Source organism: Nyctibius grandis, chromosome 1, assembly GCF_013368605.1.
Source record: "Nyctibius grandis isolate bNycGra1 chromosome 1, bNycGra1.pri, whole genome shotgun sequence".
Lineage (NCBI taxonomy): Eukaryota > Metazoa > Chordata > Aves > Nyctibiiformes > Nyctibiidae > Nyctibius > Nyctibius grandis.
This window is the reverse complement of record NC_090658.1, coordinates 64490320-64505100: the sequence shown is the minus strand read 5'-3', so window position 1 is coordinate 64505100 and position 14781 is coordinate 64490320. Positions and strand designations below refer to the sequence as shown.

Genomic DNA, 14781 nt, shown 5'->3' with positions numbered 1-14781 from the left:
AAAAACCAGTGAGATCCACTTGAAAGGAAAAAGAACATACAGGTTACTCATTCCCATTCCATAGAAATCAGAAATGGTCCCAGTTCCAAACAAATTTATAATACCATAAACCAATACCAAACCACATAGCAGACTGATACCTTTAAGTCCATGTCCAGAAGTGACAAACTGCACAAAACCAGTAACAAACAACGGCCAAACCACCCATTTGATTAGCCATCCCAAAAGCAACTGTAAAACCAAACGCTAGAGAATGCCACCCAGTGGCCCTACTACCGCCACCAACATGACAAAGACTCATACCAAAAAACAGTCAAATCTGTGAAAACTTCAACCCTCAAACACTCTTAAGCCAAAAGTCTATGGTTCTCCCGGGTGATCTATTTACGTTGGGCACCAAATAAACTGTCTTCACTTAGCCTGCACCCAGGGCTAAACAATAGCAGTTTTTTTTATCAGCCAATATCCCTTCCCCAAATGAGGAAGGGAATTGGGAAAAAAAGAGGGAGACTCATGGGATGAAGTTAACCAGATTTAATGAAATGCAGAAAATCAATATAAATGACAACAAAAAGCAGACAACAGCATACTCATCTACAGATCACTGGCAGGTTGCTCCAGGAATCACAGCAAGGAAGAGGGAGTAAGGAAAAGAGGAAGGAGAGCAGGAAAAAACCCCACCTCTTCCCAGCAAACCCTCTCTTTTACAGTGAGCTTGATGTCAATGATATAGAATACAGCTATAGGCCAGCCAGGGTCAGCTGCCCCAGATTTAACTGCTGAGGGCCTTGATCATCCTGGCTGGCCACAAACTGAAACCAAATCCCAGTGAAACCAGGACATGCCCTCTTCGATTGCCTTTGCAATTCTGCAGGGAGATGAGAAGATTATGGTAGATTGAAGGCAGTTAAGGGGATTTTTGCTTTTCCTCTGTCTTTGCAGAACGTGTATCTCAGCAGGGCCAGAAAGTCTTGTCTCTTATTTCTATTCTGTCTTGGGTCTCAATGCTTTACTTTTGCTTCAACTGTTCTTTACAGAATAAACGATGTAAGGTTATGTTGAAAAGACAGTCCTGAATATGTGCTAGCTTTATTCACAGCTCCCACTCCAGAGGGTTTTTCTCCCTAACGCTGTAATCCCTGCCTTCAGCAGCACCCGTTACCACTGTGCTTTGCAGTGCTTTGCCTTTGTTCAGCAAAGTCATGCTGTGGAGGGTGCAGAAAGCAGCACCTGCTCAGGAACAACTTCACTGAGCACTCAGCTAGCCTCTGGTAACTAACGGTGTAATCAGGCAAAAAAAGACAAATGCCACCAATGATGTGGTTACAGTCTAGACAACCAAAACTGAAAAAAAAACCTGACAAGGGTCTTGCTTGTCCATGTCTTGCTGCCCTCTGGGAGAGGGAAGGAAGGGTACCTGCCTCTGGTATCAGGTGTCACAAAGGTGTTGGTGAGCCCATGTCCCAGCTACAGCCCCCTTCACTTCAAGTTTTTTGAGCAATTTGTCATACGTAAGGGGAGTCACATGTACAGACCTTCCTGAGGAAAACTGAGCCCAAGCTTCTTTTGCAAGTCTGGTCAGTCCAGTCATGGGGGTGCTTCTTGGAAAAGAGCAATTTTGAAAAATCTGGCTAAGCACTATTTTTGAACCATGGAACAAGGTGTTTTTCCTGTCATTAGAGGGTACTTCTTAGTATTTTGTAATTAAACTGGAAGTTCTCAGGGACACAGTTCATCTCTTTAGTCTACACTGTCCAGCATCTGAAGTGTACAATGAGTTCCTGACCAAGCATATTGTTAAAATGGCCAAAGCACAGGTAACACATGAGTGATAATGACTAATAGCAAATATATGTGATTATCTTACAGTCTAACATGCCTTTGTCTCATACTTTTCCACTGTACATTTGGTTCTTTTTTAGGATCTCAAAGACTAGAGTGACGAGGCAGGTGTGTGCATGGGCAATATGGCTATATGCTATGGGAAGAGATTTAAACTAGTACCACATTGCCTTCCTTGTACTGGAAGGAGCAGAGCCATAGTAGTATGGAGATCTCTGAAGGTATGCATATACTGCTTCTTAACTCTGCTTACTAGTCTTGACAGAGAATTGTACTAATACAAATCTATTACTCTGGGTGTCTTGGGTAGCTTGGCTTTGCTTACACACTTCTTGGCTGCGTTCACAGCTGTGGATATATCCTGGGACGTAATCTGCATTCACGTAATGCAAAAGATCAGTAGCACTGCCACGTGAGAGTCCCCAAAGCACACTGCATATCTGCCACTGCATCTTAGTGATATATAACCACTGCACCCTGCACATACCAGATCTGCATAGGATCCTTCTGACTTCCAGTTGCACAAGGCTTGAGCTGTGCAGGGGATCATCAGAGCTGAGTCCTAGGTAGCCTGTACTGCTGCAGAGGGCTGCTGGCTTTCAACAGCCAGGACATGGCAAGGAGGACTTATGAGCTATAAGCATGACCATAGAAAGCTTAGTTGCCCTTTCATGGCAGAAGATAGAAGGTTTCTTCACCGTCATCCCTATTCTGTACCTGGACTTCCAGATCTTGTGACATTCTAGGCCACTTGCCTTGAAGGGGAGCCCAAAGTGCATGATTGAATGTGACCTCCTCCCTGTGCAAAGCGCATTCAGTGACTGACTTCCAGCAGGACATGATTACTGTGTATTTATGTGCTTATGGTAGACAACAGAGACAAGGATTGATGGACTCCTGGTCATTTGCAGATGGTGGTCCTTACACGAAAAGTGTCAGCAAGCTGACTTATAGTACTCTGACATACATTTGCTTGGGAAGATTCATCATGGCTTACTTGTTTTTCCATCTGCATAATCTTATAGGCAGACATAAGACGCTGTAGAGAGCCTGAACATGACCGTTGTTTCACTCTGCCGACACAACTACTGGGAAAAGTGTTTAGCAGCACAGAATCCATTTTGCTTGAAGACATTGGACAGTGAGTGAAACACAAATAAATGCAAGTCTTGATTCAGCGACATCAGCATCTATGAAAACACTGTAGCTCTGGTGAGGATTTCAGCTGTAAAGGGCTTCCTGTAGAGACCACAGAGAAATTAACTAGTGAGTTGATGATGCCTATAGTCAGAAAATAATCTAAAATTAAAAATTAATTCAGTTTCATCAGTGGCTTCCTGAAAATAAGCAATTAATTATTTACTATGAATAGATACATATTTATCTTTTAGTGTTCCACAGGTCCAAATGATCTCTGGTACATCGTTCCTACATTAAAAATACCTTAAACACTATCACAGTCCTTTTTGTTGTTTTCCCCCCCAGGAAAAAAAAAGTCAAAGTCTTGAAAAGACAGAAACCCACCCCCATGCTCATTTCCACTAAGCACATCACAGAATAAAGAGGAAGGACATAGGTGGGGGACAATTCATCATCACTTCAGTTTGAGCCTTGACTTACAGCATCATGGTTCACTGGCAACCCTGGCCACTAGCTATTACCAGTTTTTCATTCCAAGGAAGGTGGCAGAGCACGGTCAGACATAAGTAACTTTGGGAAACTACTTCTAGTTTCTTAAAGGTTGGTTTATGCCCTGGAATCTGCAGCTTAATGGTCTTTCTCCTAGAGCTTTTTTTTTTTTAATCCTTTGTATTATAGCTCTAGGCATTCCCTATACATCTCCAGACCTTTCTGGCATCATTGTAAATCCTTTTCTTCAGACACGAGTTTTACACTCTGGCCTTAAAATGCAACTATGGATGATGTATTCATTATACTTCCAAACACAAGCAGGATCAGCCCTTGTAAGTATTTGGATAAGGGACAGCCTTTGAAAGCCCAGTATCCTATGGGAAATGCTATGGCTGATTCAGCAGGTGCCAATATTCTGTCTGGTAATTCGCAATTGGTACTCTTCCAATTAGCGGTAGCAGACATAACCACTGGCTAATACCGCCAGCTGCTACCTTCACCGCCTTTCTTATCTGTTGTCTTTTTCTAGCATGTTTGTCCTCTTGCATTTTTTGAGAAAGATGCTGCAACACCAACGGCATTAAAACAATTAACATTAACTGATGCAGTTGCAAAAAGGGCAAGTGGCATATCCCAAAGACAAGGCAGGGAAACAACAAACTGAATAAGGCAGCAGTTTTGCTGGGTAGAAAGCACTCGGGGCCTGAGGAAGGTCTGAGCCAGCAGAGTGGCTGTTCTCTCTCCCGGGGGCTGGCTCGTTGTGGCGACACAGGGATGTGCGTTCTTCTCAAGGCACAGGTTGAGTCGCGACCTTCTGCGCCTGCCAGCTGGGGAGAAAGGCGGTAGCTCCTCAGGGCTCATGGCCGTTTATTTGATCCCGCCGATTTCAGAGGATGACCAGCGCCTACACACACGCTGGTGTGCAGAGCTGACTCCCTGCGACCCTCCCCGGGTGGCAGCGCCTGTGGCTCTGCAGGACGCTGCGGGAGAGAGCGGCTGCCCTGCGGCAGGGAGCGGAGCGCCGGGCTGGCGGGGCTGGGGAACAGGAATCCAGCCCTGCGGGCCCGGGCCGCGCTCAGCAGCGGGACGGCGGGGAGGCCCGGGAGCAAGCCCCCGCCTCAGCCCCGCAAAGCCCAGAAAGAGTCTCCCAACCCGGGCCACGGGCACGCCGCCCGACCCCTCGGGTCGCCCGCCTGGAGCCGCTGCGCCTAAACCGCAGGCGGACACCAAGCCCACCCTCCCGCTTCTTGGGGGCAGGCAGGGGCTGCCGGCGCCCCCCGCCCGCCGGTCGCCGTGGCAACCGGCCAGGCCGCAGCCCGCCCGCGCCGTGTTCCTCCCCCGGGGGCAGCTGATGCCGCGGAGGCCGGCTCCGGTGGCGCCGTCCCGCGCTCCGCTTCCCCGGGCTCTCCACGGCCGGCAGCAGCCGCTGCCGCAGCCGTCGGGAAGGGTTTCCCTGAGCTCCCGGGGCGGAGAGAGGCCGCAACCGCCCGGCTCTGCCCGCGGCGGGCGGGGCCAGGCCCGGCCCCAGCCCCGCTGCGCCGCCGGGCCCTGCTCGGGGTGGGAGAGGAGGAGGTGGCGGCGGAGGAGGGACTTTGCAGCGGCAACAACTGACGTGTCCCCGCCATGGAGCTCGGCGTGATTCATCAGCGGCGGCGGGGCGGCAGCGGGGTGCCGCGCACCGTCCCCGCGTAGGCACGGCCGCGGCGGGGGCAGCCCCGGCACCGTTCTGCCGCCCGCACCCCCTTCCTCCTCCTCCTCGCCGCCTGCTCCTCTGCCCCCGCGGCTACGCGAGGGTCCTGGGGAAGGCAAGATGGAAGAAATCCTGCGAAAGCTGCAGAAGGAGGCGTCGGGGAGCAAGCACAAGGCCATCAAGGAGAGCTGCACCTGGGCCATCGGTAGGGGCGGGGGGCGCGGGCAGCGGCGCCGGGCTGACCCCGCTGCGGCCGGGCTGCTAGCGGGGTGGCGGAGGGGAGCACGGCCCGGCCATCCCCACAGCGGTGCGGGGCAGGAGCCTCCGGCCGGGTAACAGCGGGGACAGGGAGACCAACAAACTTGTTCCGCGCTGGCCGCGGAGCCTCCGGCTGGCGGGGAGGGACCGGAGCGCCTGGGGCCGTTCAAAATGCCCGGGAGCTCCGCGCTGCTGTAGGGGACTGAGGCACAGGCTGGCGAGCCCCGAGAGCGCCCGTTTTCCCCCCACCCCCGCCTCCTGGGTCTGCTTCGTGCGTCTTGCGAGGTAGATACGGGTATCAGTAGCTATCAGTTTCTGTGTATGTTGGGGGGGGGCTGGGGTGGTGTCTTTTCTCTACAAGCCCTCCCCCTTCCTAAATCATCGTGAAAACCCTCCAGTACAGTTTTCTCTGTTGGCTACGTTCGGGCATCTATTTTAAAAGCTGGATTTTTTTTGACTGGATTCCATGAGCTCTTTTATCCTTGCTGTGTAATGAAAATAATGGTCAATAAAATGAGTTCTTCTTTTAAGGGAATATGAGCTTAGCAGCATTTCAGCATCCACTCATTTTCAGAGATTGACTGTGACTTGAAGTGCTTTTGACGTTAACTACCCGGAGCACTAGTCAGCAAGACCCTTAACTTACATCAGCATAACTGTGATACTTAAAATTGCTTTAAAATTTTATTTTTCATCCATACATAGTTACGGCAATCTGTGGTAGTTCATACCTGTTGCTGTCTTATTACTGGCCTTTCAGCTTGATGTTCTGTGGGTTGCTTCATTAAGTGTGTGTTATCCTCACACAGCAGCCATGCTAATATCCTCTATACTGTTACAGTTTTAGTGTATGTGCTGCCAAAGTGCTGATATGTGAAAGGGAGTTCACTGAGGAAGAGATGGTACTCGGTGCTTTCTCATTGGGCACCCAGTGCCCTGATAGATTCATGCAAATCTTTGGAGGCTTGGAGCAGCAGTGATTGTTGTTCTGTCAGCTGGTGTAGGTATAAACTTTAGGATCATTGGTTCAGAGATTGTAGGCAGATGTATTCCTATGGTTGAAATCAAAAGTTTCTTTTAAAAGCTCTATTGTTTACTTTGGTTATACAGAAACCTTGGATTCTCCTGATGCTGCTATCAAGATACCTCCATATCAGCTAAGGTAAGAACATCTAATGTTGAATCCTGTGGAGCTGTGAGTATTTGTAAACTGAAGTAAAAAATTGAATTAAAAGTGAAGTAGATGGAGGAGAAGGCTGAATCTATGTGATTTCTTTAGTTTGTAGATATACATATCTAGGCTGGTAGTAGTGGATAATTTGCTGATGAGCCCTTGGCCTCTAGCCGTGAATGAAGTATAAGGAAACGTGTTAAAATGGGCATGAGTATGTATAATGGTGACGGTTAGAAGGGAGGGCTGTCTTATTGTCTGAAGAGTTTTCCTTCTATATTACAGCCTTCAGTATAAGTGATGATGCTTCTCACTCAGTGTGTTTGTTTTCTTTTAAATCTAGATCAGTTTTTGTTTACTGAAAATAAATATTCTAGAAACTGAAAGGTTATATCATGATGTAGCTAGGACACTGGGTAGGAACTAAAATAATACAGTTTTGATGCCTACTTCTTCCTTTAGCCTGCTAGATTATCTTGAATAAGCCTTCTTCCTGCCTCCATTTGTATACCTATAAAATGGGAGAGGTGGCACTGCCCTCATTTGTAGAGATATTTAAGATCTCATTTTGGAAATTCTGGTTGCTATGGAGAAAGTAAATAGGCAAAATTATTCACTGTCCCTTCTGACAGAACCACTAGGAAGCACCAAAGAAATTAGCAAGTGCACTGTTCAAAACAGGAGGACACTATTTCACACAACTTAGAGTTAAGATGTGAAATGCTTAGGCTTGCCTTCTTAGAGAATGCTAAAAGTTTGCATGGGTTCAAAAAGCACCTCAACAAATCCATGGAAGAAATTAATTAAAGTCTGTCAGATGCAAAGGTACCCCTTCTTATTTCACAGAATCACAGAATCAACCAGGTTGGAAGAGACCTCAGGGATCATCGAGTCCAACCGTTGCCCTGACACCACCCTGTTAACTAGACCATGGCACTAAGTGCCATGTCCAGTCTTTTCTTAAACACATCCAGAGATGGTGACTCTACCACCTCCCTGGGCAGTCCATTCCAATGTCTAATAACCCTTTCTGAAAAGAAATTCTTCCTAATGTCCAACCTGAACCTCCCCTGGCGAAGTACTTTAGTCAGAGATGATTGAGTTTATAAGAGAGTATGTAGGAGTGTTGCTATAAATTTGGCCTGTCCTGTAGTCCTCCTAGATAGCCGCTATTAGCTGCTGACAGAGGTGACACTTTTTTACCACAATAGTACTCTCCTGGGAGTATTTTTATCACCTCATTACTCCCCACTGCTCCTTTCAGGTATCCTTGGTGCAGCTTTGTACAAGGCAAGTTAGGGATTGAAGAGCTAGTTATTCCAGAGCAGTCACTAAACAGCGAAGGAATAAGAGCAGTTCTTTTGCTGCTCTAAAATCCTGTCAGCTGCAGTCCGCAAGGGGCCTCAAGTCAGTGGGGAATGGATGTCACACAGGTCTGACATGACCAGTGCCAGACACATGCATTTCTAACAGGCTGGGCTGCTGAGAACAGCTGGATGAGTAACTCCCAGTAGCTCCGTTAGAATTAGATTATGTTTACTTGGCACTGTGGTTGGAAAAAACTTGGCACTTTATCTTCCCATTTATCACCCTTCATCTTTCATACAGTGTATGGTCTTTTGTTTTTTAAGTACTGTTCTCATTCCCTTTTAATTAGTTAGTTAGCTGTTACCACATTTCTTCCTTTTTCACTTGCCTACTGCCTTTTTACAGACATGCTTACCTTTTTCTCTTCTGCCTCCAATGTTCTTAATGTTGTATTTGTTTAGCTGTTTTTTTTTCCACTGTAAATCCTAATCTCTTTAAATAAAACTAATATCTTCACAGGTGTAGCTATGATGAAGTGAGCTCTTAACATTAGACTTGTCAGTAACAATGCACTCAATATTACTGGATGTTTTACAAAATGAAGGGAGCACTAGAGAATTTGAATAAAAGCTTTGATTGTGGGGTCCTTGGTATGGTTCTGCCAGACAACCTCAGACAGTAAGCTCAGTACTCTGAGCTTACTCTTCATTCTCTGCCAACAAGCTACTGCCAGACTCCAAATCAGCACACTGGGCCACATCTTGGGCTGGCGTTCTCCTGCATGATGTGCAAATTAGATAAAAGTTCATCTTTGCTTGGTATTTGTTAAAGAACAGCACTGTGACAGCTTGGTTCCTAACACTGTAAAAGAATAGGCTTGAAAGTAGACCAGAAATATAGCCAAGATGGGCACAGGATGGAGAATCCTGACCGTGTCCCTTTCCTGCTTTCATCTTGATCAGGTGCAGATTGCATCATCTGCTGTCACAGACCAGCCCCTGGCTGCTCACCCACTTTGAATCTGCTATTCACCCTTTCTGCTGTAATATTTTTGGGTGTAATAGAGAGCCTGGGGTCATGGTCTGGAATATTCCGTGATACTAGAGTTAGACTGAAGGTATGTATTGTCTTCCCACCAAGCGACACCCTAGTCCACAACTCAGATCTGAGATCCATAGAGGTAACGTACTGGAAGTGTTAAAGGCAGTGTGCTGAATAGTTCAGGAGAAAAAGATTTATTTGTGAGGTCTCTTCCAAGAGCAGCAGCTGAGTATTTAGAGTACAGCATGGTGGGGAAAATGTTCCAGCTTGTTTAGTAGGGAAGTTTGGTGTGTTCTTAGAATATACTGAATACAATGAAAGTGTATCAGCACTTCTCTATAGTATATTTGGGGAAGTTAATGATCTAGGGCACATCTATACTGCATAAGAATGGGGGACAGAGATTCATGATCTGCCATGTCCAGTTGAGATAGATACTGGCTTGGTTTCAGAAATAATGAATCTAGCAAGTACCTGTCTCCATTTAGCCTGCACCCAGGGCTAAACAATAACCAGTTGCTCTATCACCCAAGAGTACCCAAGATCCCCTCCCCAGCCAAGAAAGGGAATTGGGAAAAGGAGGGAGACTTGTGAGCTGAAATTAAAACAGGTTTAATAAAATAAGAAAACCAATAATCAATACTAATACAAAATACACAAAGTTATACTCAGCCCATAAAGTGAGGGGGGGGACCCTCCAGGAATGGCAACCACTGAGAAGAGAGCAGAGCACAGGAACCAGCCATCCCCAGCAAACTTTCCAATTTATAGAGAACGTGACATTTATGGTATGGAACACACCTGTGGGCCAGCCTGGGTCAGCTGCCCTGGCTTTCGCTCCTCATAGCTTAAGCACCTGGCTAACTCAAAAGCTGCTAATGGCCTTGATCACCATGAAAACCTGTGTACCATGTCTGGCCACAAAGTAAACCAAAATGTAACAGAAGATTGATTCTATGATTCTATCCCATCAAAACCAGGACAGTACCCCGAAGAGTATTGTTTCTGTTTTTCCACAAAGCAGCATCTGGCTCCCACTAACAAGTTGTGCTGGTATTACTGCTGTTTAACAGGATGGTTATGCCCTTGCTTAAGTCTTCCTTTTCCTTCTGGAACTGAAGAATGAAGTCTGCTCATGAGAAGCAGAAGGTGTAAACTGCATATTCCCTCTTTTTCCTCTTCAAAAGTAAAAGGCCATTTGCTGGTTTTGAAATCACAGTTCTAGATGAGTAGAGGTTCTTCATAGTGTTTTCTTTTAAGAGAGTGATCCTAGCATGAGAATGGAGAGGACAAATTATCTCTCTTCATTTCTTCAGACTATGACTAGTTGAGTTCAGGGGGTTTTACATATCTGCTATGTACTTCTCTCCACCGTACTGTTGGGATAGATTATTTCTATGTTCTGGCTTGCTTCTGACCTATCCAAAGGTTTCTCTCTTGTATTGATCTTCTGTTACTGAACACCAGACAGGCCACATGAGAGTTTCCTGAGGTCGGTGCAATTAGTTCGGGGGTTCAGCCGTAGCATTTGTATGGGAGCTGTCTCCAGCACTTGTCTGGTAACTGCTTAGATAGCACGTGCCCGCTATGTTTGGGAGCACGTGGGGTACTTTTGCCCCAAGGGAGTGCCGTGACTGGACATTCAGCCTGGAATGTCAATTTTTAATTAGTTTGATAGAGATCTGTTGGGTATATCTTCAGGGAGCTAAATGAGACTATTTTGCTGTTCAGCATCCTTTGATGTTAATTGGAGTTATGAATCCAAATCCCAGGTAATGACCTTGCATATTAATTCTAGTGAGGGGCATCATTTAAATGTCTCACTTCCTAAAGAAATACAAATCTCCAACAAGTATGGACTTCCCCACAGAGTCCTGTCAGCTCTGCCTTGGCATAGGAATATGTGTGTGCTTTTTCAGTACTTTAACTTGTGATCAGACTATTGAGAAAGGATACGAAAAAGTAAAGAAGATTAAAGTGGACCAGAATGGAAATGACCTTATGTCAGTTCAAGGCTTTGCCATAGACGTCCTGTGAATTCTTGAGAAGGAAGACTCACGTAACCCATTGGTAACTGGTCAATTGTGGCCTGCCTAGTATGTTTGTCTCTGATGAACAGATGTTGTGAAGATTCGACATATACTAAGTGCTTGAGGAGGCTGGATGGATGACTTATAAATAATTAATTAGGTAAAAGGAATTGATGTGCTGCTGTTTTAATTGATGAATTGATCACATGGAAAATAGCTTAAGAGAGCTTAATGTTGTCTGCCAGCAAATAATTGTTTGCTACTAAGTTGGGCTGCAATTCACTTCAGTATTTTCAAGGTGACAAATTCTGCCGTAAGGCCAACCACCTACACTGAGCAAGTCTCTCTTCTTGGCTAATTCCTGGCCAGTTTCTTCATTGTGATTTTAGAGGCTGAAATAGGGTCCATAAAAGGTAACTGGACAGACACAAGAAAATAAGCCTTGAAAGAGAATGTTTGATCAGAGCAGTTTAATACTAATGAGGATTATATACATACCAGAGAATAAAATAAGAGGCTAGACAGTGCTTGCCAGTCACATAGTGCCTTGAAAAAACTTGGTTATACTAGAGTTTCTTGGAATGCTTTATGCAATTAAGTCGTGCCTTATAGGCTATATAAAACTTAGTGGCTTTCTATCAGAATGGACATGGTGCTGTAAAGAGGAGGTTGGTTGGGACTTTGGAGGGAGGTTGTGGCTTAGTGGGTAGTTTAGCTATTGTGTTTTGGTGTTTCTGTCCTTACTGGAACCTGGAACCTTATATACAGAATTTCTTACTATGTCCCTGCCATTCTTCATTAGGAAATTTTTATTATTATTCTAAAGAGACTTTCTCATAGTTCTAAGATATTTCCTGTGATTTCCAGGTCTTTCTACTATCCTGTCACTACTTTTCTTCTGACCAGAACAATGGCAAAATATGTTTTTTGACCTTGTCTCAGTGTAGCAGAAGCATCACTGCAGACTTGAGTTTGACCTGTTCTGTGGAGCTTGTGCGGCTGTTGTCTCTTTACTCTCAGAGAAATGTAGCTGAGTGCAGAAGATGCATAGGCAAGACTCTTGATAGTATGAATTGCTGTTCATTCCAGCTTAAAGTTTCCCCTGTGGACTTGAAAGTAATGGCCATGAGACATGTTGATGAGTGAAGCTTTCTGGCATAGTAACAGGTGTAATTTACATTCCTTCTTCAAAGAAGAACCAGAAAGGCTGTCCAAATGCTTACTTATCTCTTCAGCATATCTGTACACTACACATCTCTGTACCTAAAAGTTGCAGAAAGTAATCGAAATCAAATGGAGGTGCAGGCTCAAGCCTTCAAGGCACCAATTCTGGGTGCCTAATCAGAGAGATACAGGTCTTGGCTTTCAGAGGTGCTAAGTGTTTCCAAGTCCTGTTTGTGTTGGTAGCAGTTCTTATATTCATTACTGCAACAGCTTGCATCCCTCTGGTATTTCACACTGGCCTTTCAAAACTAGCCAGTATTTCTGGGGATCAGAGCTGGAAATTCAGAAGTCAGTGGTGAGCGGGATGATCTGTAATAAGCATCTTATGTCCAGTTCTGTTTCCACTCTTTGTGTCCCAGTGCCATTCATCTTAGTGCTTGTTTTTGAAGGCAATTTGTGAACTTTGGGAACCCAGTGCAATGAAGAGCAGTCAGGAACAGATGTAACCCTTAAACTTAGCTGAACTCTGAAATATCTATCCTCCTTGCATTTTTTTTTCCTATAATCATGGGAATTTGGGGATGAAATTGGTAGTTCTATTCTGCCATTTATTTTTGCATTTCTAGGTTTGCATCTGACATACTTCTTGAGAAGGCGATGCAGCTTGCAAACTCTTAAATAAAACAATGTGCTCACACATTTTAGCTTGCATGTGCTCAACAAATAATAAAAACAGTAAGTGCGGTGTGATCATCACCAAACATCTAATGCCATGGAGACTTCCAATCCACTTAGCTTTGCAGATAATTCATCTACTTAAATAATCTTGAGGCTTGGGATGTGTTTTGGCTTCTCCATTGTGAAGAAATATTTGTGATTTCATCATTTCATTCTTCTCTGATCCACTTGATTTTTTTCGTAATTTCTGTTGGTTTCTTTCTACTGGGAGAGAGTGGATAGGGAATCTGGTATATATATAGAGAGAGATATACGATAGATATCTATCTATATCTACCTATATCTATCAGATCCCCTGAACAGAAGAAAGGAGCAGGGAGGGAGGAATGACTGTCTCTGAGTTTTTTGGGGCAGTGTTTTTAGCATACCTCTCTCTGTTTTACTCTTTCTTATTTTTAAAACACTTTGCTTCCTGCTCTTACTGCCACAGCCACCTGGCATTAAGTGCTCCTGTGCTTTCCTCCTGAACCTGGCTGCTGGATATGTGACTCATGCTGCTCAACCGTTACACAGTTGCTATCTGGCAGTCAGCAAGTGGATGATGAGTTCCCTGGCAGGCATCTGGCCAAGAAGAGATTCTAGTGGCAGTGTGGACTGCTGAACTGTGTCTCTAGTGTTGTCAGTTTACAGGCTGAATCCAGACTTTCGGGGTCATTTATCATGGAATCATAGAATTGTTTTGGTTGGAGAGGACCTTTAAGATCATCAAGTCCAGCTGGTGTTTTGAATGGTGCATATGCTCCGGTCTTGATTTAAAATTTTGCATTTCTGGTTCTAATGTTGGTGGGTGGGTGAGGGGAGGAGATTCATGTTTAGAAAGGCAGTGTGGCACTGTCTGATACAGTATTTGGATCAATCTGCATGTTTAACCTGGGATAGGTAACTAGCACTATTTCTTGTCTAATGGGCAGGTATTTTTATCTCAGCAGAACTTTGCATCTGTTCTGGGACCCCAAATAACAGCAGTGTTGGAGAGGAAAGGAGTGTATAGGGTTGGTTTCCATCATGCATGTCTGAACTCTTGCTGTCAAGACAAGATTCGAAAAGTATTGGAAGGCCTCTAGGTCTAGGAGTCCCTAAAAACCTGTCAGCTGGGGTTATGGCTCTTGAAGGTATCAAAGAAGGTTTGGTATTGTCATGGGAAAAGGTGCATGGTTTCTGAAGATTATTTCTGTTACTCTTATTTGTGGATTAGTGTGGGGTTTTTTTGGTGGTGGCGTTCTTTTTTTTTAAAAAGGGCAGTGCTTGCTGTTTCTGAACCGGACTTTATGCCCTTCCTGACATTCTTTGTAGTAGTGAACCTTAATATTCACCACTGGTTTGGGTCTTTGTTCCTTTTATGGATTCTTCTGAAAGTCCATTCTAGATTTGTGAGAAAAGCCCCCAGTGTACTGATTTTGACTGGGCTAGAGTTTATTTTCTTCGTAGGAGCTGGTAGGATGGGAGTGCTGAGCAGCTGGGTGGGACTGAGCTGCCCAATTGGGGTTAACCCTCAACATACTGTGGGATGTACGTAATTCATTCAGTACAGGAATAGCACCAATAAAAGATGAGAGCAGCCATAGTTTTGAGCGTTTGTCTGATTTCTAACAACAAATGCACCTGAAATATTTCCCTAAGGGTCTAAGGATGTTAACGGGATAGCAATGTGTGTGTTTGTTTTAGACATCTGATCACTTAGTGCTTGCAAAGGAGAGGAAAGTGAGAACATCAGGAGGCTGTTGATAATTGCCTTCGAGAATGAAATATGGTTGGGCGGGGAAACCAGGGGATGGAAGAAGAGAAGTGGCACTGAGAGGACTGTTTTCTTCCTAAATGAGGCTTGGACTCTGCTGTGGTCTTTGTGTGATGCTGTACAAAGTCATGAGTTTGTTTTGAAAATGAAGGGCTGAGTGGGAATTTAAAGT

The 14781-nt window shown here is 45.0% G+C and overlaps 1 protein-coding gene across 1 annotated transcript in view; it reads left to right on the top strand.

The window, feature by feature from the left end:
- The first annotated feature begins 5284 nt into the window (after window positions 1–5284).
- The window catches only part of ARFGEF3 (ARFGEF family member 3), a 95647-nt gene continuing 86150 nt past the window's right edge, over window positions 5285–14781 (top strand). The window contains exons 1-2 of the mRNA XM_068401787.1: window positions 5285–5369; window positions 6533–6584. Coding sequence (XP_068257888.1) covers window positions 5285–5369; window positions 6533–6584 — 137 coding nt within the window. The remainder of the gene's footprint in view (window positions 5370–6532; window positions 6585–14781) is intronic.